This window comes from Ictalurus punctatus, chromosome 1 (genome assembly GCF_001660625.3).
Source record: "Ictalurus punctatus breed USDA103 chromosome 1, Coco_2.0, whole genome shotgun sequence".
In the NCBI taxonomy this organism is placed as follows: domain Eukaryota; kingdom Metazoa; phylum Chordata; class Actinopteri; order Siluriformes; family Ictaluridae; genus Ictalurus; species Ictalurus punctatus.
Window position 1 is genome coordinate 9459419 of NC_030416.2, and position 27412 is coordinate 9486830.

General features: G+C 38.7%; 2 protein-coding genes across 2 annotated transcripts in view; both read right to left on the bottom strand.

The window, feature by feature from the left end:
- Nucleotides 1-27412, bottom strand: part of LOC108279266 (uncharacterized) — a 202246-nt gene that overhangs the window by 158306 nt on the left and 16528 nt on the right. The gene's annotated exons all lie outside the window — the stretch shown is intronic.
- Nucleotides 7447-17855, bottom strand: LOC108265673 (uncharacterized). The gene is made up of 4 exons (XM_017468249.3): nt 17841-17855; nt 17112-17224; nt 16232-16347; nt 7447-11568 (listed from the first exon to the last, which is right to left on the bottom strand). Exon 4 carries the CDS (start codon nt 11556-11558, stop codon nt 10011-10013), a length of 1548 nt encoding a protein of 515 aa, XP_017323738.3. The 5' UTR covers nt 11559-11568; nt 16232-16347; nt 17112-17224; nt 17841-17855; the 3' UTR covers nt 7447-10010.

Genomic DNA, 27412 nt, shown 5'->3' on the forward strand with positions numbered 1-27412 from the left:
GGTGTATAGACAAATAAAGGATTTGGAAAATCATTATTTAGTTCTTCATACTTGTGAGGTGTTGTATGAATTATGAATAAAATTATAAACTGAATTATCAATCTATTCGAGTCTAATTCTCACGTTAAGTCTTCCATACAGAGTTTCAGAAAGTTCAACTAAATACTTATTAAAGAGATACACATATGTTTACAACTTTATGCACTTACTATAAATTCCATTCAGTCTTTTGGTCACTCTCACTTCTAATGTATTCACAAACACAAAATTCAGTCAAGTTTTCACACTCTTAAACCTAAAAATCATCATCTAAAACATCAAAAATTCTACATACTGCTACATAAATATTAATTATACCTAACTGTGAAATACTTTGAAGTGGGAAGCTGTTGAAGAGTGAAATTATTTTTCATTGGAGCGTTAGAGCTGGTGTTTAAAGTCGGTGGTCTAGATATTTAATTGGAAAACAAAAAAGCAAGTTTCAGATGAACAACAAGATAGTGAAGGCATTTGACCACAGAAAATCAGTATGAGCCGAATGTGCTTTGTGTACATGGGTGGAAATTGAAAGCAGGTTGAAGGAGTAAAAATCATTCTGATGTTGTTGTACTTAACCACCTACTTGATTGCCAATCTTGACTAATTGTTACTAATGCACCTTAAATTTTTTAATGATTGAGGATTTTGAACTGTTGGCATAGAAAACATGTCATCTCTATGGTGAACTGTACACACTTGTTAATAAAATGTAAATGTAAATGTACACATATTTATTTCATTAATATTGTATTAAAATGCACTGGAAATTGAGATGCAATTTCTGATAGATTACAATTCTTTAGAAACTTAAATACAATCACATTTTACTATATACTAGGTATCTGGTATATGTATAGGTATTGCACATTTATAACTATTGAATTCATGTCTTACACACACTTGTTAACAAGTTTTTACAACACATACAACTACAACTACAGATCTGCTGCTAGTGTTTATTGTTATAAATACATTATCTCAATATTTACAAATATTTTATTATAATCACATTGAATAACTATTAAAAAAAACAAAGCAAATGTATTAGAGAGCTATACATCTCATTTACTATACTAGCATCCTTAGTTATCTGCAATATATTCATATTATTGCATTTGTGCCATTTGAGTCTTAGAAGTTGAATGAAAATCCACCACCTTCTGATGTGAAACCTGCCCAAAAGTTGAAACTTTCAAGGAGTGTCTGCACTTTCAGAGCATCAACTAGGACTCAACAGACATTTTGACAAAGTAGCTTTATAGAAGTCCAGATGTAAATTTTGATTGTTATTAACCTAGGAGGTGAGAGTGGGAAGGGTATCACCCCAGCAGCAAGGACTGTACAATATATTAGCTTAACATTTTTGAAAGGTTATGTCAATCTTAAAGATAGTCATGTGTTATCTTACTAACAGCACACTTTACTGTCACAGCAAAACCATCAAGGCCATTGCAAAGAACAGGATCACATCTTTAAGCCTGAGAAGCCATGGTCCATCAGAGGGTGTACTGTTCTCAAAGCCAAAGGTAAAATTTCAAGTGAAGATTAGCTTAATCTGAATGTTTCTCAGTGTCCTATATGCCCTGTTTGATCTTCAAATACATGTGTTTGTAGGTCAGCTTTCTCATGTGACTGAGGAAATGTCAGGTGCTTCTCTGAGGAATTGCCTCTTATAGTTGTTTCTCATGATTCACTGAAATCTTTATCTTGCATAGATGAGCACTTCAGTATCAAAGCCCTGGTGGTTAAGCAGGAGGACAGTGGGAAGATCCATTTAAAACCAGCTGGTAAGTTGGCAAAATACATGTAAAATAACCTGCATTATCTTGGAATATCTATTCCATTCCCCATTAGACAAAAAAACAGTGCTTGTCAGACTGTAATGGTTCCATATTGATGAATCGACACAGCGGTGAAACTGGCCCTGAGGGAAAAAAAACATTTAAACCTTCACAAAGCCAGCAGATATCACTATTAAGTGTGGTTCCTTATGAGACATGTGATGACATGTTTCATGTGAGGTTTTTCAAACCCAGGACTGAGAATTTGGTATATTTGATGGAATGTGAGAGCTTTAAAGCTGCACTGAGAGTCTGTACGAATTCTACTTCTACGAATTCTATTCTCAGTTCTACTACAGAAAACATGTGCATTACTATTAGATACATAAATGCACTGCTAACAAGCATCCAGTAAACTATTTTCCACAAATCAGGTGTCCTTCATGAATCTGCTGTTAATATGAATCATTACTAAAGTAGATTTCTATGTGTTTGTGTTTGTGTGTGTGTGTGTGTGTGTGTGTGTGTGTGTGTGTGTGTGTGTGTGTGTGTGTGTGTGTGTGTGTGTGTGTGTGTGTGTGTGTGTGTGTGAACCAGTGGCACTATATATGGTGTACAGTGGTTGAAACGTTTAACCGCAGAGAGGGAACACCCCCTGACTCCTGGACCATCTGCCTTTTGAAGGATGAATACAAATAAAGCTGCATTCTCATATATTCTAGAAGTTTCCACATTTTCTTACACCAACAAGCTGTCAGAACCCTCAATATTAAACTCCCTGCTGCTCACTTACCTCAGAATTAATGGACACAACCCCATCATGCCTTAGCCACTTTAACCAATCTTCTTATCAGTTACAGCACTGTCACTTTATTTCTATAAAACAGGGACTTCTGTGCTGCTAGTGGTGATTATGTACTACACACCACACACCACACACTATACCATGCTGTTGTTTTACATTTAATGTCCTGTGTTGTATTTATTGTATTGTTCCATTGGTTGTACTTATAGTTTATTGTTTATATTTATTATAATGTTGTTAAAAAACATACAGGTTGACTTTATACAAGAGTGATACATTATACATAGTTGTAGTATTGTTTGTTTTCATTATATCTAATTTTAAGAACAGCTGATAAGTTTTTATGTATTTCCAAAATTTAAAAATAATAATAATAATTTCTAGGTTTTAACAACATTCTGGCCCTGCGAGGGATTGGCACCCCGTCCAGGATGTCCCGTGCCTTGTGCCCCTGGGATAGGCTCCAGGCTCCCCACGACCCAGTAAGAATAAGCAGTACAGAAATGGGATGGATGGATGGAGAGCAACATACTGTGTACTGTAGAGCAAAGGTTCTCAACCTTTTGTAACTAAAGTCCCTCCAAGCCTCCCTTATCATGTGGCATATACCTAATCTATAATCTGTGTTTATGACTTTTATAAAACTATATAACAGACAGGTATGGAACATGAATTATATAAAATGTTTCTGAACACTATAACTACTTTGAACAAGAGAACTAGGCTGTAATAACGTGGACTATTTTACATGTAAAACATGTTGCATTACTTTCATCATGCATTCTAAAAACATTCACAAACGAATTATGCAAATTGGGATGAATTGCGCATCTCATTAGCCATGACAGTGGGATTAATGCACTTGCTTCTTTTTACATTCACGTCTATCAGTACGTTTACATGGACAACAATAATCCCATATTAACCCAATTAAGACAATACTCTGATTAAGAAACTACCATGTAAACACAGATTTCTGACGATCTTAATCCAACTAAAGGCATACCTGAAATAAACACAAATCGAATTAAGACATGTGGAGTATTGCTGTTTTAGTTGCATTATCGAAGTGCATTACAGACATGTACACACCTTAATCACACTATTAACATCGTGTGGGAGTTTCCTTTTTGAAAGGGAACTCCACGTTGCGTTTAGCATAACACTATGGGAGCACCCCTCGCGCGCAACTGGCATCTGAAGATTGTGTAAAATCATGCCTGTTTAATTTAAGCGCATTGCGTGATTTATATATGGCACCTGTGAACCACGTCATCAGCCTTATTATCTTCAGCGAGACTGCATGTCGGTTGTTCGTGTAAAGAACCAAAAGTTGCTTCATTTCCTCTCTATCTTTTCTCAAAATCTCTGGACTTTTTGTGTGAAGTGTCTAGTTATGGAGCATGCGATGGCAGCCTCGAGAGGCTGTGCATTGTAACGCCTACATTAGGCAGCTCTGCTCATGTCTTGCTCTCTTCTCAGAAGCCGAAGCAAGTTGGGTTTCAGAGCCTCGCAGATCTTGGCCAGCCACTGCGGAGGAAGCTAGCCGTCTCAGGTCTGGGGGATCTCTTATGGATCCGGAAGAGGAGCCAGAGACGACGCTGCTCTATCTCATGCTCTGTCTTCCGGGTCCAGCTCTCCGCTGGATTTTGGAGCTCGTGTCCCGACTCCTCCTATGGAAAGCCAAAAAAAAAAAAAAAACACACACACAAAAATAATAGTGATAATTCCTCTCTGACTCCGAGGAGCCAGAAGGATGTGTTAAAACTGAGACCAGCATATAAAGAGCTGCTTGAAGTGATTACTAAGGTTGGATAAGCATTTTTCTCCCCAGTGAAAGTAAATCCCTCACACTGCAGAAAACTCCCCCTTTCTTCCAGAAGTGCATGACAAAATATCAGGCATCTGGGGGAAAACCATGCATAAGTCGTATTTATAACCCCACGATGTTGGATTATTTGGTCATTGTGGGGAATGAATGGCATGGCTATTTAGATGTGCTGAATGTGGAGGAGGTGCTTGTGAGCTACATCTCTCCATTGACGGCAGGTAATTTAGGGGGGCCGGCTTTGCCATCCAAGCCACCATGTAAGGCCACCGTGGCATTGGTGGACAAGGCCTATGCAGTATTAGTCTTGCTTGTGGGTCACTGCAGACAATGACAGTGTTGCAGGCCTACCAAGCAGACCTGCTGAGTGAGCTTGACATATGGCGGCATTCAGCCAGTTCCTTCCATGTTGTGTCAAGTTCACCTGGGCATCCACGAGTGGAGCCTGGGCCAGCACTAGTGCGAGGGAGACACAGAAGGTGAATATGGCAGCCCGCCAACCCCCACCGACAGCCAGGGGAACTGGGTAGACACAGTCACAGCCTGCTACTAGGCCTGATCTGAGAATGGTCATAAAGGCCAAGCAGACAAAGAAGAACAGTCCTGAGGGGCCATGGAGGGATGTATCAGGGGACATGAGGTTATTAGTGCAGTTAACCCTCATTGCTACCGTAGGGCCTGCCCTAGCCAATGCTGTCCCAAGTTTTCAGTGTTCTCTGGTCAGAGAGCTGTCACAGGGCAATGAAAATCTGATGCTTTCCCTCCATTAGAATGTAGAATAGTTAATGTCACTAAAAGACCATCTGGCAGCATGGAAACTACTGCCAAATGTGTCTCCATGGGTTCTGTGTACCATAGAAAAGGGTTACCGGGACCAGTTTAGAGCTCGACCCCCCCGGTTCAGAGGTGTGCTCATCACAGTAGTCAGCACAGACCAGAGCCCAACGTTAGCACAGGAAGTAAGATCCCTCTTGGACAAAGGGTCCATAGCATATGTACCCCGTTCTCTGAGGGAGGGAGGTTTTACAGCCGTTATTTCTTGGTCTGCAAAAGAAACAGGAGTATGCGGCCAATTTTAGATCTGTGTCGTCTGAACATTACTCTTCGGACATACAGGTTCAAGATGCTGACGTCCAAACTTATCGTTCCACAGATTCAGTTTGAGGACTGGTTTGTGACAATAGATCTAAAAAAATAATTCTGACTCTACTGATGGACAGTGATTACTCACTGTGCTACTAATGGAATATTATATAGTGTATGGTCATTCCTGAACTGACCAACAGGTAGACCCTTTTCTTCCAGGATTTTTAAATAAAGTCATATGTGCCATGTATTGGGAGGAACCATTCACAAAAACATATACATTTCAAGTAGGTCCATTAAATAAATTCGCTATTATCACAAAAACATATGGCAAAAACAAATTCTCACTAGTGTGATTGGTCAGTCTCAACCAATCCCCTTGTTTCCAGAAGCAAAAAAGGCAGTTCTCTAAGGCAAGGTAAGGCAAGGAACCAGCTGAAATCTGTAAGTAATTATACCCCCTATCTGTGCAAATTAATATCAGCTGGGTTAGTAAATTGATGGTCTATAAAAAGGCTTTTCATGACCAAGGTGTCACACAAGCAACATCTCATGATGAGTAAAAGCAAAGGGGTCTTCCAAGACCTTCACAACCTTATTGTTGTGAAACATATTGATGGAATCCGACACAGACATATTTCAAAACTTCTGAATCCTCCAGTAAGCACCATTGGGGCCATTTTCCGCAAGTTGAAGCAACATCACTCCCTCATCAACTGACCACGCACAGAAGCTCCTCGCAATATTTCTGACCATGGAGTCAGAAGAATAGTCAGAAGAGTAGTCCAAGAGCCAAGGACCACTCGGAAAGAGCTCCAGAAACACTTGGAGGCAGCAGGTGCCATCGTCACAGAGAAAACAATAGGCAATGCACTCCACTGCTCACGCTCACCCCGCAAGACTCCATTACTAAAGAAAAGGCATGTCGAAGCTCGTTTAAAGTTTGCTACAACTCATATGGACAAGCCTATAAAATACTGGGAGAGTGTAGTCTATGAAATTCAAGCCTATGAAATACTGGGAGAGTGTAGTCTGATCAGACGAGAGCAAAATTTAATTTTTTTCTGTCATACTACACACCAGGTTTGGAGAAGAAATTTCACTGCACATCACCTTTAAAACACTTTACCAACAGTGAAGTGTGGAGGAAGAAGCATCATGGTGTGGGGCTGTTTTTCATCGCATGGTACTGGTAGACTTCATATAATTGAAGAAATGATGAATGAAGCCCTTTACCGGGAGATTCTTGAGAAGAATCTGCTACCATCCACCAGGATGATGAAGATGAGACGTGGGTGGACCTTCCAGCAGGACGACGATCCAAAGCATACAGCAAAGGAAACTCTCAATTGGTTTCAGAGAAAAAAAATCAAGGTGTTGGAATGGCCCAGTCAATCACCTGACTTGAATCCAACTGAACAAGATTTAAAGACAATATGCTTAGAAGAATGGGCCAAAATCACATACAGGAAGCATCTTGAAGCTGTCATTACAAGTAAAGGCTTCTCTGCTAAGTATTAAATAAATTTCAGTTACCATAGTTAATACTTTTTTTTGTGTATCATTCCACTTATTACACATAACTTCATTTATGGACTTTAATGTTGTGAATTCTTTATATTTCTAGATTTCTTAAGTTAATACTGATGTCTGGTGAAAATGTCATGTGAATAGCCTCATTGACTATATATATATATATATATATATATATATATATATATATATATATATATATATATATATATATATATATATATATATATATTTACTAAAATGTTGATGCGTTCAATACTTATTTCCCCCACTGTAAATATTATTTGAAGGAGTATGTATGGACATGACAAATCATTCAATCATGTAGCCTGGTATGATTATTAATGTCTTTATTAAATTAATGTTGTGATAACATGCATTGTAAATCATTGTCAATCAATATATATATTATATAATATATTATATATAAAAATATTATTTACTGATAAATTACAAACATTTAGAAACATAAACTAAATATAAACAGCTTTCACTTTAGTTTTGGTACTACAAACTATTACATTCTATTAATTCATGTTTAACACACATTTTTAGCTCCATATATTCATGGGAAACTGAAAGTACATCTTCCTTTAATTATATCACCTTATATCAAGGGTTTTAAGGCCATTTCCAGATAACTTGATATTCACCATTCTACAGTGAGAATTGAGGATCATTTACAAATGGACAGACTTCAAGCAGTTGCCAAGCTTCCCAGGAGTGGGTATCTCAGCAAATTCAGTCCAATGTTTAATACTCAGAGACATAAAGAAAAACTCAAGAGCTATATCATGTGACCATCAGTAAGCACATTAATGTGCCTCTGTAAGCAAATTAATTGTTTATGTTCATGACAGCACAATCAGAAAAAAACTGAACAAGTATGGCTTTCATTGAAGGGTGGCTATGAAAAAGACCATTCTCTCCAAAAAAGAATATGAAGCACAATTTCGGTTACTAGATTGCATCTGAAGAAACCAGAAACGTTCTGGAACAATATACTTTGGAGCAAGGTGGAGATGTTTGGCTATCATGCACTGCACCATGTTTGGCAAAAACCAAACACAATGTGGCACCACAAACACCCCATACCATCTGTCAAGTCTAGAGGTGGAGGGGCGATGATTTGGGCTAGTTGTGCAGCCGCAGGACCTGGGAAATTTGCCACCACTGAGACAAAGATGAATTCCACTTTATACCAGAATATTCTTTAAACAAATGTGAGGCGATCAGTCCAGCAGATTAAGCTAAACCAAAATTGGGTTATGTAACAAGAAACTGAACCCAAGCACACCAGCAAATCAACATCTGAATGGCTAAAGAAGAAAAAAAATAAAATTTTTGGAATGGCCAAGTAAAAGTCCAGACCTCAACCCCACTGAGATCCCTTGGCAGGATCTTAAGCGAGCTGTGCATAAACAAATGCCCTCAAAAGGGCCAAAATTTCTCCAACACAATGTGAAAGACTGATGAACTCCTACAGAACATATTTTCTTCAAGTTTTTGTTCCTAAAAGGAGGTTTTACAAGTTACTGAATTATAGGGTGTATTTATTTTTTCCTACCTGGTTTCTGAATGCTGATTTACGTTTAAGAAAAAAAAAATGCCTAAAAATACTACCTATTGTAATCTACTGTTTGTTTGTTTGTTTGTTTATTTGGTTGTTTTGTTATTTGTTTGTTTATAGAAGTTAATGAGGACCACACAATCATTATTTAGGCACTGATAAATTAAAAACCTAGAAATGAAGGAGTGTGTACTTTCTTGTTCTCATGACTGTACATATATAACCATAAATTAATGATCATTATCTGTAACTGGTGGTTAACTTTACAAATACATTTTCTTAACAATTACTAATATTTTGTCAGCATATATAGTGTACATAACAGCTCATTTAGTGATAAAAGAATATATTCAAGGTTCTAAGAGAACACACACATTGTAATCATGAATACACACACAAGCAACTACAAAAACTGTTATTTATTATTTTTATATGTCAAACTCTAAATAATGATTTGTTTATTGATGTAATAATAAAATGTTAGTATACTGTGGTAAAAGAAAAGAAAATAGACATATAGATAGATTGTATATAGAAAGGTACTGAAATGAACAGTGCTACAATTTACTGACACTAAACTGTTTTAACAAGTAGCTTTAACAGTTTGTGTCATTAAGGTAACAGTAGTAAGCTACAGTATATGGCCATATGCAGCATAAAGACAAGGTTACTTGCTACAAATTAAGAACCGAAGTCCAACTTCATTTAACAAGACTTCTTTCTTTCTGTTTTTAATAGATGAAAACAATCAGTTATGCAGAGATTCTTACGTTCTAATGTAAATGTAGCAATATATTTAAAATACATCCAGGAAAATAAACATATATTTAAAATATATTGGTAAATATATTTCATAGCCTTTTCAAATATGCTCACAATATATTTTAATTCAGTACAAGTGGACTTCAGTTCTGCGGTAAGTGTGACCTTAGTATTTTAAGGGTTCTATCTCCTATTGTGTGCAAAGAATGAGGGCAGGTTTTGTCTGCTAGGTTTTGCTGCAAAAATAAGAAGCAAGTGTGACAGTCAACGTCTCCAGAAGAATTGTGGCTGGTTCTGCAAGATTATCAAAAAAACTTACAGCTCATTTCCTTATAAAACTGCACTAACAGTACTGGAGACTTCTATTTTTATTTTTATTTTTTTATCACACCAAATATTGACTTTCTTTCATTTACTACTGTTTACTGCTCTTTACTGAAATATTTAAGTTCATTATTTTGAAGGCATCTTTGCTCTACAGCATTTCTTTGCATGTGCCTAAAACTTTTGCAGTACTGTATGTACTGTAAATGGAAGTGTGAGGAAGCTGCACACTTCCATTGATATATATAAAATCAGAGTTCTGTGTTCTGCTCAAAAAGGTTCTTAATTTTTTGTAATATCCATTTTAAGTCCTGAAATTTCCTCAAAATATTTCACTTGTGATGACACTATCTCGCATACTCTTGGCTGTGCATGTATGAGCAGAACCTGTCTTTGATAGCAAACACTGGCTTTAGACCTGATCTCCTTACACTTAGGCATATGACGCTTACCAGGGTGTGCAGCTTCCTCACACTTCAATTTATGAGCGTAAACCATTTCTTCTAGATGTTTCAGAGCCAGATTGAGGATAGTATTGGTAAGTGGAAAACCACGTGACAAACGTCTGAATTCCCCAGAAGTGTTTTGAACTTCAGGAAGAAGGGAATCCAGAATGCTGAACTCTGCTGGGGGGGCAGAGGGGATCTGTTTTGTTTTCAAATTATCAAGTCTTTTCTTGAGGTAAGACCACTTGATTTTATGTGATTTTTTCTTAAAGGTTACAATAAAACGTTTATCAAGTTTAATTTCTGTCCTTCCCTTGAAAGAAGGGGTAAAGAACGCACTGAGACGTTTGGCCAGAATTTTGTAGAATATTGAATATTTCATATTGAAGGTGCCACTGTCTGTTTTAAATAGCTCAGGTACCTCTTTGTTCTTTATCATTGTATTGTACTCTATCTTTAAGGTCTCAGTCAGTGGACAGCGATTGCTTTCGTAGTATTTCACATTCTCCATACCAGGTATACCTGTCAAAGACTTAATGGCACTCAGTATTTCTGCTCCACTAATCTTTCCTGACCTCCTGTCAGAACTGTATGTAAATTCCTTCAAACTTGTGGCAACATTTGGGATCTTCTTTTCGGTTTGTTCCTGAACTCTGAGTTCTAGGACAAGAGGATGATGATCAGAAATGTCCTGTTTCTCAACTCTATTGTCACTCACTTGTCCCAAGTTTACCTCCTGCATGAAAAACATATCTAATCTAGAGTAACTCTCATTCTGACGTCGGGTAAAGACTTTCTCAGTAGAGTGTAAATATGACCAAGTGTCTCTTAGATTCAGAGATGCAGTGAAGTCTTCTAAAATAGCTCGAAATTGTGAATGCCATGCATAGGAAGGTCTCCGATCAAAGCTAGGATGCAAAACTGTATTGAAATCCCCTCCAACCACTAGTACACCCTCAGCTGTTTCCATCAAATAGTCTTTTAATCTAGCTAAGATATCTCTGTCTGCCTTATGATTGTACACGTTAACAAGAGTGTACAGTTCACCAAACAGACGACAGAAGAGCACAATGTAACCTCCACTACAGTCCTCATCATGGCATATGTACTCAAATGGTACTTTGTCTCTTATCAGTATTGCAACTCCTTTGCTCCGGGGGTTGTGCACAGTGAAGAAGGCCTTCCAATCATTTTTAGTCATATCTTCCAATAGTTTGTAACCCTTTGGTCCAACATGTGTCTCTTGTAAAAAGACAATATCAGCTTGAAGGTCACTGAAGATTTTTAACAAATCAGAACTCTTATCAGGTGAATGATGGGTATTTTTAATACCGCCAGTGTTCCAGGTGACAAAACGGAGGCTTGATTTTCTTTGTGATGTCATTATTGAACTTCTGTAAATAAAATATACAAGTTAAAATTACTTTGCCAATTGTGTGTTATGTATTGTATGTTCAAAAACAAGGATCAAATCACATCTATTTTAATTCTTTCATGTAAGACCATAACTTTATGAATTAATTTTGACAATATGTTGTTTTATGAACACTACTGTATTTATTATGTATATTGTTTTTAGAAGTACTCTGAATACTTATGCTAAATAAATACTGTTGTTGGAATTGTAGCTTGTGTTCAGTAGTCAGCTAGTGGTAGAAATGAAACATAAATTACAGCAATTATTGTACACAATTAAATCACATCACGTGTTGAGTAACAGTTGGATAAATTATATCTCATTGCCCATTTTACAGTTTTCACAGCATAAAATTCTATGAAGCAAAGAGGGATTGCAACTGTTTTTGCTTTATTTCTTATGTATCAGCTTAAAAAAGAAAAACAGAGCAGACACTGTGCACAACTTACATACCGTGCCCTCCTATTGGCCCCCTTGGTAAATATGAGCATAGAAGGCTGTGAAAAATTGTCTTTATTGTTTAACCTTTTGATCTTTTGTTAAAAATATTCACAAACATACTCTGCCCCCATGGATATCAAACATTTGCAAACACAACACAGGTTTATACCCAATATATATATATATATATATATATATATATATATATATATATATATATATATATATATATATATATATATATATTGTTAAATATAGGTGTGCAACAATTATTGGCACCCTTTTAGTCAGTACTTTGTGCTACCTCCCTTTGCCAAGATAACAGCTCTGAATCTTCTCCTATAACGCCTGATGAGGTTGGAGAATACATGGCAAGGGATCTGAGATCATTCTTCCATACAGAATCTCTCCAGATCCTTCAAATTTCTTCAGTTTACCCCACAGATTTTCTATGGGTTTCACGTCAGGGGACTGGTATGGCCATGGCAGGACCTTGATTTTGTGGTCAGTAAACCATTTTTGTATTGATTTTGATGTTTTGGATCTTTGTCCTTCTGGAAGATCCAACCACGGCCCATTTTAAGCTTTCTGGCAAAGGCAGTCAGGTTTCCATTTAATATCTGTTGATATTTGATAGAGTTCATGATGCCATGTATCCTAACAAAATGTCCAGGTCCTCTGGCAGAAAAACAGCCCCAAAACATTAAAGAGCCACCACCATATTTAACCATGGGCATGAGGTACTTTTCCATATGGCTACCTCTCTGTGTGCCAAAACCAGCTCTGGTGTTTATTGCCAAACAGCTCTATTTTGGTTTCATCTGACCATAGAACCCGATCCCATTTGAAGTTCCAGTAGTGTCTGGCAAACTGAAGATGCTTGAGTTTGTTTTTGGATGAGAGTAGAGGTTTTTATTTTTTCTTGAAACACTCCCAAACAACTTGTGGTGATGTAGGTGACTTCAGATTGTAGTTTTGGAAACTTTCTAACCCCATGATGCAACTAACTTCTGCAATTCTCCAGCTGTGATCTTTGGGGATTTTTTGGAAACTCAAACCATCCTCTTCACAGTGCATTGAGACAATATGCACACACGTCCAATTCCAGATTGATTCATAACGTTTCCAGTTGACTGGAACTTCTTAATTATTGCCCTGATGGTGAAATGGGCATTTTCAATGCTTGTGCTATTTTCTTATAGACCCTTCCCATTTTGTGAAGTTCAACAACCTTTTGCTGCACATTAAAGCTATATTCCTTGGTCTTCCACATTGTTATGAATGACTTAGGGAATTTGGTCCATGTGTTACCTCATATTTATACCCCTGTGAAACAGGAAGTCAGGGTTGAACAGTTTCCTGTTCTTAGTAACCCAGGTGTACTACACATTTTTTAAAGATCAATCATTGTCACGATCTCGCCGGCAGACGGTGCTGCGGCGGCGATGTGCACGGAGAGCGTGCACGTGCAGGAATCAGAGAGAGTACATGCTCACGGGTTACATAGGAACCATGGAGACTTTGTTTACAATGGACATATTGCGTTGGTTTCTGTTTTGTCTCCTCCTTGTTTCGTTATTGGTGGATATTCGAGGGTGCGTCTCAATTGTTACCAGCTGTCAGCGTTTAAGGTAAATGACATTAGTTATTTAAACCCCTTACGTTGCTGCACACTTCACACAGTATTAGATGCTTAAATGAATAAAATGTTTAATGGTGTTTCCATGCCCTAATCTGGTTTCATGTTTCCCGCCTCGTTTCTAGTTAAATGTGTAAAGATGTAATTTTGCTAAGCGATAGCATTTCCATGTCTTGTTCTAGTTTCGTGTTTCATGCCTTAGTTCTAGTTAAATGATAGATGAGTATTTGTTTAAATGTGTAATTGTGCTAAGCGGTAGTGCTTCCATGCCATGTTCTAGTTTCATGTTTCAAGCCTCGGTTCTAGTTTATGTTTAGACCCTGTTTCCTGTTTCTTGTGCATTTGACTTTAGTTGTAAATAAATACTTGAACCTGCACTTGCTTCCTGTTCGAGTCCATTTCGTAACAGAATACTGAGCCCTCACCATGGAAGCAGCAGGAGAGCGTCATGACAGGAAATACACAGATTACTGGCCGCGTTTCTTGTCAGTGCAGTTCCCTCAGAGGACCGCCACTGAACTCTCTCCGGAGACATCGGGATTGGGGAGCTACCTGATGGAGTTCCTCTGCCAATGCCAGGTGTATTTCTGCAGCCTGGAGTATCCCAATCCTGATAAGAGACAGTGGCTTGGGCTCTTAGTGACCCGGTTTTGTGGCCCGGCCCTGGACTGGGTGGAGCGACTGGTAAGTACTAGGGGACCTCCATGATGTCACCTAGTTCATGGGAACTTTTTCTTGAGGAGTTCTCCCAGCCAGGGCATCTTTGTGGCCTGGATCTACTGGGGTGGTGAGTCAATGGGATGCCCCAGGCTGACTCGCCATTCCATCTGTATTACGATTGGGTGGACAGGCTAGAATCCGCAGCTCCGGAGTTCCAGCCCGAGGTCAAAGTGGCGACCTCGGAGCTCCCACGTCAGGTCAGCATGGCGACCTCAGGGCTCCGGCTGGAGACCTACGGGGAGGTCTCAGCTCCGGAGCCCCAGCCTGAGGTCAACATGGCGAACTAGGGGCCCCAGCCTGAGGTCAACGGGGTGATCTCGGGGTCCCAGCTCAAGGTCAACGTGGCGACCTCGGAGCCTGCACCCGAGATCAACGTAGCGACCTCGGAGCTCCTACCTGAGGTCAACCTGGTGACCTCGGAGCTCCGGCTTGAGACCTATGGGGCGGCCTCAGCTCCGGAGCTCCAGCCCGAGGTTAATGAGGCACCCTCGGAGCCTCCGCCTGAGGTCAACATTGCGACCTCAGAGCTAGAGCTGGAGATCCGTGGGGAGGTCTCAGCTGCTGAGGAAGCCGCCGCGCTGTCCTGTCCTGTCCTGTCCTGCTGAGGAGGTCTCCCCACTGTCCTGTCTCGCCGAGGAAGCTGTCCCACTGTCCTGTCCCACTGAGGAAGCTGTCCCGCTGTCCTGTCCCACCGAGGAAGCCGTCCCGCTGTCCTGTCCCACCGAGGAAGCGAAGAGATGGGCCGCTCAGTTTCCTGGTGCAGTGAAGAACAGGTTATCCAGGGGACCAGGACCGCCATTGGAGGGGAGTGTTCTTTGGAGGGGGGTTCTGTCACGATCTCGCTGGCAGATGGCACTGCGGCGGCGATGTGTACGGAGAGCCGGAGGGCGCCCACGTGCACGAACCAGAGCGAGCACATGCTCGCGGGTTACACAGGAACCATGGAGACTTTGTTTACAATGGACATGTGCGTTTGTTTCTGTTTTGTCTCCTCCTTGTTTCGTTATTGGTGGATATTCAAGGGTGGATATTTCTCAATTGTTACCAGCTGTCAGTGTTTAAGGTAAATGACATTAGTTATTTAAACCCCTCGGGTTGCTGCGCACTTCGCGCAGTATTAGATGTTTATATGAGTTAAATGTGTAATGGTGCCACGCGGTAGTGTTTCCATGACCTGATCTGATTTCATGTTTCACGCCTCGTTTCTAGTTAAATGAGTGAAGGTCTAATTGGGCTAAGCAGTAGCTTTTCCATGTCTTGTTCTAGTTTCGTGTTTCATGCGTTAGTTCTAGTTAAATGGTGGATGAGTTTTCGTTTAAATGTGTAATTGTGCTTCCATGCCATGTTCTAGTTTCATGTTTCAAGCCTCAGTTCTAGTTTATGTTCAGACCTAGTTTCCCGTTTGTTGTGCATTTGACTTTAGTTGTAAATAAGTACTTGAACCTGCACTTGCTTCCTGTTCGAGTCCATTTCATAACAATCATAAATATACTTCAGATATATTTTTCTCATATGGCTTCATAGGGGTGCCAATAATTGTTGCACACCTATATTTAACAAAATATATATATATATATATATATATATATATATATATATATATATATATATATATATATATATAGGGATAAACCTGTGTTGTGTTTGCAATTATTTCATATCCACGTGATTTTTTAAACAAAAGATCGAGAGGTTAAACAATAAAGACAGTTTTTCATAGGCTTTCTTTGCCTATATTTACTAATGGTGCCAATATTCGTGGACGGTGGTGTAGGTTCATTGCATTTCATTTAAAAATTAAGAAAGTTTGTCATGTTAGTGTATAATACATCTTAAATACCTTAAAGGCCAGACAAGCAACTTGAGAGCCCACGATGGCTCAAAGAATGTAGCGTGACACCAATGTATGTTTTTGATGCCTCTCGATCCCTTGATCTGAATTCTCAGGTCAGGCAACTGAAAAGTAAATGTTTGCATTGTAAGTTAGTGTCTTTATTTACAATTTTTTTTTTTTTTTCCCCGGGCTCTCCTAAACTTTATGTTAATCTAATGGCCACAACTGATAATTGATATTAAGTCTACTCGTGTAACTAGAGCTACTGAAACAAACCAAAGCTTAGGTTGTTGTATGTTAGGTTGATTTCAGTTACAAATTAATAAGAGCTAAAGAAATGATAGAAGATGAGGAGATTATAGAAATCTATCACCAGTTTTAGAGCAAAGGACCCCTGAAGCTCAAATTGTGGTCACAAAAAGGCCAATCAGTTCTTTTAATGGCATTTTTAAGTGTCAAGGTAAAGTAAAAACTGTCAGTGGTATTTGAAAGTTTGAATTTCACTGAGAAAACTGTGAACCTCAACAGAATAAAATGTTACCGTGGAATGGCAAAGACAGTGTTCTTACTTCCTGGACTACTGTGCAAGTGACCATCAGATCAAAAATTTAATGAGCTTTACAAACAATTTTAAAAAGATGAAACTGGCATTACTGCTTATCATTTTGCAAACCTGCTCGCATAAAAGTGACATGGAATTGTGTAATCGAGCCATAGTTTCGAAGTAATCCTTCAAAATGGAAATAAATATGGTATTATGAGCCCCTCCCTGAACCGACCCAAAACTGGCCCAAGGCGCAAACTCAAGTATTCTGCCCAAGTGTGAACACGCCCTTAATGTACAGTAGAATGTGTAATGTCATGATATTGCCATGATAACCCTTACCTTAAAAAAACAGACAGGCAACTTAGGAGCCAAATTTGGATCAAACAATGCAGGAATAGCAGTGTTTGCTTTTGTTGTTGGTTGATCACTTGATCTTCCTTCAGGTTGGGCAACTGTTAAATAAAAATTGTTCATTGTAAGTAAATGATTTTGCTTAGTGGAACTTTCCCCTAACTGCTCTAGGCTAATGACTCCATTGATATTTTATATTTAGCACATTCAAATAGTAGATCCACTACAAGAAACAAAATAATGTTCATTTAATAATAATGTAATAATCTAATAATAATTTAATTAATAATAATGCTAATAATGTTATCTTGATTGCGGTTAAAATGACTATGACTCAGTGAAAAATACATTTGAACATATTTGAAATTAAAATTTAAAACAAACAATCATTGATATTTGTGAAGTACTTGTGCAAAACTCAAATACATTTGGACATCCATTTTGCTTTGAAAAATGCCATGTATATCATTTAGTGCTAACACACAGGATTACTTTTTGTTTATATATACATACATATATACATATACATACAAAACAAACACATACATATATATCAACGTGTGTGTGTGTGTGTGTGTGTGTGTGTGTGTGTGTGTGTGTGTGTGTGTATATATATATATATATATATATATATATATATATATATATATATATATATATATACATTCTTCTGTTTCAGTAAATATGATCAAGTAGTTTCCTTTGTTTGGAACTTACCTTGTGCACTCAGCTGATGGCAGAACAGAAAATCCAATGAGTCATAATATTTATAGGAAATGTAAAAGCACGTCACTGCTGTAACTAATGTGTAAGTATCTGATGCGTAAGATACACCTACATATAGGTGGTGATGTTTATTTTACACAGTTATAATTATTTAGTGCCAACTTAACAAATGTAAGGGGAAAAAGCAGCTTGCTTTAATTTCATCAATTTAACACAGATTATATCATTTGTAATGCAAACATTTGTGTTAAATTGATGAAATTAAAGCAAGCTGCTTTTTTCCCTTACATTTGTTAAGTTGGCAATAAATTGTTAAGTTGGCAATCCAATTTATTTCCAATAAATTGGAAATAAACAGATTTTTTTTTTTAATTCTCAAACAAATGTTTATAATTTTTAGAAAAAATTCTGTTTATTTCCAATTTAAAATGTATAAAAATCCCAGATTTTTCATGTCATCCCCATAATTCAGTAACATGTAGAATTATCTGGAGTGACAATACCTTGAAGTAAAGGTTTTCTGTAGGAGTTTATAAGTCTCTCGCAAAATTTTTGGAGAAATTCTGCCCCACTCTTCTTTACAACATTGCTTCAGTTCATTGATCTTTGAAGGCGTTCATTTATTCACAGCTCTTTTAAGATCCCACCACAGCATCTCAGTGCAGTTGACGTCTGGACTTGGCCATTCCACATCTTGCTTTTTTTGTTCTTCTTTGGCCATTCAGATGTCAATTTGCTGGTGTGTTTTCGATCATTGTATTATAGCATGAACCAATTCCATATCAGCTTGAGCTGCTGTACACATGGCCTCACATTTGTCTCAAGAATATTTTGGTATAAATTGGAGTTCATTGTTGCTTCAAGAACTGCAAGTTTCATTTGTTTTTTAGTGGACTGAGGAGCTTCGCGTGTACCTTTTTAGTAGAGCGCATTTCCAGGTGTTTTCTCTTGCGATGAGGAGCCCCGTGTGATGCCAGTTACCATTTAAGGTAGGTTACTTTCTCGACGAAGAGCCTTATTTCTGATTGAGTGGTGATTTGGTTAGTTATGGCAACTATTTACTGTAGGTTTTTTTTTTTTTCTTTTCGATTTAAGGTGTTTTAATACACTAAGGGACATTGTGGTAGGCTGTCAGATCGGGCTGAAAGATTGGTCTGCCAGATTGGCTACATCAACTCATTTTCTACTATTTTGTGCGTTACAGAACTGTGTTGGTTTGTCCAACCAGCAGTAGTCTACTGTTGCATTGCTCCGACACTTTATTTGTTTGGCTGGGTTGGAAATTTGGCACGCTGCATGATAGTGTCCATCTTATTTCTGACTGGTCATGCTTAACAGATGGTATTAACACAGCGTTTTTTGTTTGTTTTCTTTTGACCATGTGTATTTTTATATATTAATGGGGTTTACTTTTAGGAGGAACATTTTGGAGAGTGTGTGTGTAAGTGTTTTCATGAACGGTTGTGTGCTAAATGTGTATATATGCTAGTGGTTCATAATGTTTGTATTGTTTGTTTTTTTTTTGGTTTTTTTAGAATTGGGCGGTCAATGTCAGGGAGCTCAGTGCTTACTCCTTTCCTTTGGTGGTGGTATCCTTTACTGACTGCTGTGCTCTACAGTAGAATGTACAGTAGAATGTGTAATGTCATGGTATTGACATCTCTCTTTATTATGAGCCTTACCTTAAAAAACATACAGGCAAATTGAGAGCTAAATTTGGACCAAAGAATGCAGCAACAGTAGTGTTTGCTTTGGTTGATCACTTGATCTTAGTTCAGGTTGGGCAACTGTTAAGTATAAATATGTTCATTGTAAGTAAATGATTTCGTTTACCAACTGGAACTTTCTACAGACTACCATACACTAATGACCCCACTGTATTTCATATTTAACCCATTAAAATACTAGATCTAATAATAATGGTAATAATGTTATATTGATTGTAGTTAAGCATGAACAGACAATGATTCATTAAAAGTACATTTTAACATATTTTAAATTAAAATTTCAAACTAAAACAAACAAATCAACTTTTTTGAAGTTCATGTGTAAAACTGCAATGCATATGAACATCCATTTCACATGCAATTTGCTTAAAAATATATATATATATATATATATATATATATATATATATATATATATATATATATATATATATATATATAATGGCATGTATTTCATTTAGTGCTAATGCACTGGGTTAATTATTGCCTGTTAAGAACTTACACTTCATATTGGCTTTCCCAACCTGGTCCTCTATGATTTACGTACTACTGTTTTAAGATTAAATTCTATCACAGAGCGCTTTATGATATAGAATACACTTACCCCTACCTAAAGAGATGAGAGGAAAATTAGAGTAAGGTGATAGTAATTTATTACTAGTTTTAGGACAGGAAAGGCTCCCTGTAGCTCCAACTGTAGTCTATCAACACATTTAATTGAATTTCTAAGAAATCATACAACACTGAAAAATACAGCATTTTAATGATTTGTTGAATTACTGCAACATTTTTACAGCATTGTAAAACGATACAGTGTAAGTTACTGTGTAAAATCTGAAAAAGCACTGTTTTTATGCTGTAAACAAATCAAAGGATGCTTGTTTTGTGGGGAAATGTGGCACTTTTGTGTGTGTGTGTGTGTGTGTGTGTGTGTGTGTGTGTGTGTGTGTGTGTGTGTGTGTGTGTGTGTGTGTGTGTGTGTGTGTGTGTGGAGCTCAACATAATAAAAAGTTATAGTGTTATGGAAACAAATATGGTATTATGAGCCACACCCTGAACCAACCCAGAACTGGTCCTAGGTGCAGACTCAAGTATTCTTCTGCCCAAATGTGAACACGCCCTTAATGTAGATGTAGTGGAATGTGTAATGTATTGACATCTGTCTTTACTATGAGCCTTACCTTAAAAAATAGACAGGCAATTTGGGAGCCAAATTTATATCAAAGAATGCAGCAACACCAGTATTTGCTTTTGAGGTGCTGGTTGATCACTTAAACTTAGTTTAGGTTGGGCCACTGTTAAATGGAAATGTTCATTGTAAGTAAGTGATTTTGCTCACTGGAACTTTCCCCTAACTGCTATAGGCTTTGATATTTTATATATTTAGCACAAAAAAATACTACATGTACTACAAGCTAATAATGTTATCTTGATTGTTGTTCAGAATGAAGAGACTATGATTCAAGGGAAAATGCATTTTAATGTATTTTAAATTAAAATTTCAAACTAAAACAATCATTGATATTTGTGAAGTACTTGTGTAAAACTCAAATACATATGAACATCCAGTTCACATACAATTTGCTTTAAATAATGTAATGCCATGTATTTCATTTAGTGCTAATACACACGGTTGATTATTACCAGTTAAGAACTATATACATGTAGTTTTATTTATATTATAAACATTCTCCTATTTCAGTAAATATGATCGATGTTATTATATAATTTCCCTTGTTTGGAACTTGTGCACTCAGCTGATGGCAGAACAGAAAAATCAAATGAGTCATATTTTTTATAGGAAATGTCAATTAAAAGCACGTCACTTTTGTAACTATTGTGTAAGTATCTGTTACATAAGATACAGCTAAATAAAGGTGGTAATATTTGTTATACAAGGTAATCAATATTTACTACCTACTTAACAAATGAAAGAACAAAAAGCAGCTTGATGTAATTTCATCAATTTAACACGAATGTTTGCATTACAAATGATCTCATCCTTAACAACATCAGTGAAAAGTAGAATCTTATAAATATTTACATGAAGTTTAGAGTTTCTTAATATTTGGTATGTCCCCTTTTTGCATTAATAACAGTGTGCACTCGAGCTGAAACACACTCCACAAGTTTGTGTAAACTTGTTAGATCAGATCTATAGGCGTGTTGTCTGAACACACACGTCAATGGAAAGGATGAGTCATAAATAAATCTATAGATAATTAACAGATAATTGAATGAATTGAACAATGCATTTGGATAATATAGTTTCGTTAGATCGCTACATGATGATGTCACTCTCTCTAGCTCACTCTGTCAAATTCATATTCAAATGTTGCTTTATTGGCCTGCCACATATTAACATTTGTATTGCCAAATCTTCTATACAGACATTAAGAACACATAAAAAAAAGAGTGTGTGTGTGTGTGTGTCACCTGTCAGTGGTTTTATTGTTTGTTTATATATATATATATGTATATATATATATATATATATATATATATATATATATATATATATATATATATATATATATATATATATATATATAACTGACAGGTCACACATGCACAATGTGGTTCTATGTTTGTTCTTTTTTAGGTTTTAAAATGTGCTTCATATGTGATTCTGTTTACTAAAAAGCATTCAGTGTCCACATGCTCTGTTTTGTACAAATTTTTTGTTTTCTTCCTTTTTTCTTAAAACATAGTTTTAGTTAGTCTACAAGTGCACTTTTTCTGCATATGCATTAATAGTAATGCTGTGGTATACTGCAGGTGCAAAGTAGGACCAAACTAATTTGTGTGGGTGGTAATTTGTGAAAATTTGAAAAAATGTATTTATTGTTTAACTTTTTGATCTTTTGTTTTAAAAAAAATCACAAAATACTGTCCTCCCAAGGATATCAAACAATTGCAAACAAAACACAGGTTTATCAGTATATATATATATATATATATATATATATATGTGTGTGTGTGTGTGTGTGTGTGTGTGTGTGTGTGTGTGTGTGTGTGTGTGTGTGTATTTGTTAAATTTAGGTGTGAAACAATTATTGGCACCCTTTTAGTCAATACTTTGTGCTACCTCCCTTCGCCAAGATTACAGCTCTGAATCTTCTCCTGTAATGCCTGATGAGGTTGGAGAATACATGGCAATAGATCTGAGACCATTCCTCCATACAGAATCTCTTCAGATCCTTCAAACGCTGGTAGACTCCCCTCTTCATTTCACCCCACAGGTTTTCAAGTCAGGGGGAATGGCCATAGCAGGACCTTGATTTTGTGGTCAGTAAACCATTTTTGTGATGATTTTGATGTATGTTTTGGATCATTGTCCTGCTGGAAGATCCGACCACAGCCCATTTTAAGCTTTCTGGCAGAGGCAGTCCAATTATTTGTTGATATTTGATTGTCCATGATGCCATATTCTAACAACATGTCCAGCTCCTCTGGTAGCAAAACAGCCGCAAAACATTGAAAGCCATCACCACATTTAACCGTGGACATGAGATACTTTTCCATATGGCTACCTCTGGTGTTTATTGCCAAAAAGCTCTATTTTGGTTTCATCTGACCATAGAACCCGATTTGAAGTTCCAGTAGTGTCTGGCAAACTGAAGACACTTGAGTTTGTTTGTGGATGAGAGTAGAGCCTTTTTTCCTGAAACCCTTCTAAACAACTTGTGGTGATGTAGGTGACTTCAGCTTGTAGTTTTGGAGACTTTCTGACCCCAAGACACAACTAACATCTGCAATTCTCCAGCTGTGATTCTTGGAGATTATTTGGCCACTCAAACCATTATCTACACAGTGCGTTGAGACAATGTAGATGCCTTTCCAATTCCAGGTTGATTCATAACAATTCCAGTTGACTGGAACTTCTTAATTATTGCCCTGAAGGTGGAAATGGGCATTTTTAATGCTTGTGCTATTTTCTTTTAGCCACTTCCCATTTTGTGAAGCTCAAAAACCTATTGCCGCACATCACATCTATATTCCTTGGTCTTACCCATTGTTATTATTGACTAAGGGAATTTGGCCTGTATGTTACCTCATATTTATACCCCTGTGAAACAGGAAGTCATGGTTGAACAATTTCCTGTTCCTGGTCACCCAGGTGTACTAAAAAATTTATAGTAAAAAAATGTGAAACATCAATGAGAATATACTTCAAATATAATTTTCTCATATGAATTGCTAGGGGTGTCAATAATTGCTGCACACCTATATGACAACAGAGAATTTTTGTGATTTATTTTAACAAAATATCAAAAGATTGAAATTTTTCCCTGGCTCTCCTAACCTTTGTGTTAAGCCGATGGCCATAATTGATAATTGATATTAATTCTACTGGTATAATTAGAGGTACAGCAACAAACTAAAACTTGGGTACCGTTTTCGAATGGCACTTCAATGAATTCGATGGTGAGCACACCAATGTCACAAACCTCAAATTGGCACAGAACCAGGTGTGGAGCATGGTATCGGGAAGCTCATGAAACGTAGTCGTAAGACAGGCAATGGTCAAGCGATCGGACGAACAACACAAACGGGGTTGGGCAGAGAGCGTAGTCGAAACTGGAAACAGGTGTCGAGGATAACGAGAAGACTAACTAACTAGATCGGCTTGGTAACGCAGAGAAAAGAGTTGACTGAATGTATACCTTGCATTGACTCTAGGTGAATGACACCCCTAAGTACTAGCGGTGAGAGTGTGTGTGTGTGATTGGTGCCAGGTGTGTCTGATCAGAACTCCGGGGATGGTGAGCACATGTGTGCATGAGAAGTGAGTGTTGCATCTTGGGAAATTGAGTTCTGATCTGACTGAGCTGTGACAGAACCCCCCCACCCCCCACCAAAGGGCTCACTCCAGGAGCCGAGTTCTTTCTTGGCCTCCCCCGGGGTCGTGGACCTGGGAGATCAGGATGAGTTGCGTGAAAGTCTTCAGTAAGCTGTGGATCCAATATGTCCTGCTTGGGAACCCAGCATTGTTCCTCAGGTCCATAACCCTCCCACTCGACCAAATGCTCCAGCTTGCCTCTCCTGTGTCTAGATTTGATGATTTTCTTGATACGGTAAGCCGGTTGTCCATCAATTTCCAGAGGGGTCGGAGAAGGTTCAGATGGTACTTCTGTAGCTAATGGACCGTTGACAACAGGTTTTAGACATGATACGTGGAATGAGGGGGAGATGCGGCTGTGTCGTGGCAGTTCCAGACAGTAAGTGACTTCATTGATTCGCTTGAGGATCTTAAATGGTCCAGTGCATCTTGCTGTTAGTTTTTTACAGCTATGAGGTAGTCTTTAGTCCTTGGTGGACAACCACACCCTATCGCCTGGTTGGTAATAAGGGTGTTCGTTGCGGTGGTGATCTACTTTGCGCTTGTATGTGTCTGTGGTCTCTTTCAGGCGTCGGTGGATGTCAGCCCAGACACGCTCACTATGTTCAAACCATTGGTCAACGGCAGGAGCTGCGATGCGAGTCGCGTTCCATGGGAACAGTGGAGGTTGGTAACCTAGTATGCACTGGAAAGGAGTGAGGTTGGTAGCCGAATGATGTAGTGAATTTTGGGCGTACTCGGCCCATGGCAGAAACTTGCTCCAATCCTCTCTGTTATTGGCACAGAAAGTATGGAGGAATCGCCCTAATTCCTGGTTGATTCGTTCAACTTGTCCGTTGGCTTGTGGGTGATATCCGGAGGTGAGATTCACTGTTACTCCTATCTTAGTCATGAAGCTGGACCACACTCTGGAAGTAAACTGCGGGCCCCTGTCACAGATAATGCCGAAATATCTAAAAACATGCTGGAATAGAAGTTCGGCTGTCACGAGGGTGGTGGGGAGAGCGGGTAATGGAATAAAACATACAGACTTGGAAAACCGGTCCACTGTGACTAGAACTGTGGTATTTATTTGGGATCTTGGTAAATCCGTTACGAAGTCAACTGATGTGTGACCATGGGTGTTCGGGTATGGGTAAGGGCTTTAGCCTCCCAGCTGGGAGGGTCTGAGGTACCTTATTCTATGTGCAAGATGAACAGGATGCCACCACCTTGTGTATATCTCCCTCCATATTGAACCACCAGTACTTCTCTTTTAGGAGATGGTGTGTGCGCTGTGCCCCTGGATGCCCTGTATCGAGTACCGTGTGCACCCAGATGATGAGTTCTTGACGGTACTCTTCGGGTACAAAAAGTTTGTTCGGGGGACATTTTACAGGTACTTGCGACTGGGGAATCTCCTCTAGTTCCTGGTCCAGATCCCACTCTAGCGCATTGATGATACATGAAGGATGGATGATATACTCCTCGTGCTCGTTGACACGTTCTGTGTGGTCGAGACGAGACAGGACATCAGCTTTTATGTTCTTGGACCCTGGTCTGTATGATAACGTGAAGTGAAACCTGGTGAAGAACAGGGCCCGTCGGGCATGGCGGGGTGAGAGTCTCTTTGCAGTGCGAAGATACTCCAGGTTCTTATGGTCTGTGAAGATGACAATGGGATATGTAGCCCCCTCTAACCAGTGTCTCCACTCCTCCAGTGCTAACTTAACTGCCAAGAGTTCACAATTTCCCACATCGTAGTTTCTCTCAGATGGGGAAAGCTTTCGCGAGAAGAATGCCACTGGATGGAGCTTTGGCCTCTCTCCGAACCGCTGGGATAAAATGGCTCCTACCCCGATCTCTGACGAGTCCACCTCCACTATAAACGGTCTAGATGGGTCCGGATATTTCATGATGGGTGCAGTAGTGAAGGCTTTCTTGAGCTTGTTGAAAGCGGTATGGGTGGTTGGATCCCATGACAGACGTTTGGGTTTCCCCTTTAGCAGGGACGTTAGGGGGTTGGCGATGGCACCGAAATTCCTAATAAACCTTCTGTAGAAGTTTGCAAACCCCAGAAACCTCTGTAGGTCCTTGATCGTCGTGGGTGTGGGCCAGTTTACTACTGTCTGGACATTTTCTTGGTCCATGGAGATCCCTTCGGGGCTGATGATGTATCCCAGAAATGCAGTGGTGGTTCTATGAAATTCGCATTTCTCAGCTTTAACATATAACTGATGATGGAGCAGTCGTTGTAGAACTTTGTGGACGTGGTGAACATGTTCCTCCCAGTAGTTAGAATATATTAGAAAGTCATCTATGTAGGTGATCACATGGCATCCCAGCATGTCACGTAACACGTCGTTAATTAGACACTGGAAGACCGAGGGAGCGTTAGAAAGCCCACACAGCATGACTTGATACTCATAGTGACCTGAAGTTGTGCTGAACCCAGTCTTCCATTCATCTCCTTCTCGAATCTGGACCAAGTTGTATGCACTGCGTAAGTCCAGTTTTGTGAAGATGGTGGCAGTGCGTAGTTGTTCCAGAGCAGCTGGTACTAGGGGTAGTGGGTAACGGTACTTGACGCAACACCGGTTTAGTCCTCAGTAATCGATGCATGGTCATAAACCTCCTCCCTTCTCTACGAAGAAAAACCCCGCTGATGCTGGAGAAGTAGATGGTCATATATAACCTTGGTGCAATGCTTCCTGAATGTACTCCTCCATGGCTTCTTGCTCAGTTACTGTTAACGGATAGACTCTCCCTCACGGTGGGGTAGTGCCTGGAAGCAAATCGATTGCGCTGTCATAATCTCGATGAGGAGGTAGTCCACTAGCCTTCTTTTTACTGAATACTCCAATGAGGTTGTGGTAAACACTGGGGATCAGAACGCTGTCCACCTTGTCAGGGCTCTCAACAGATGTGAACGCTAAGGTGATCACAGGGACTTGGAGACAGTGATTGATGCAGTGAGCTGACCAGCGAGTGATCTCCCTTTGATTCCATGAAAT

Coding starts and splice junctions, on each gene's coding strand:
- LOC108265673 (XM_017468249.3), bottom strand. CDS start 11,558: ATGACATCACAAAGAAAATCAAGCCTCCGTTTTGTCACCTGGAACACT.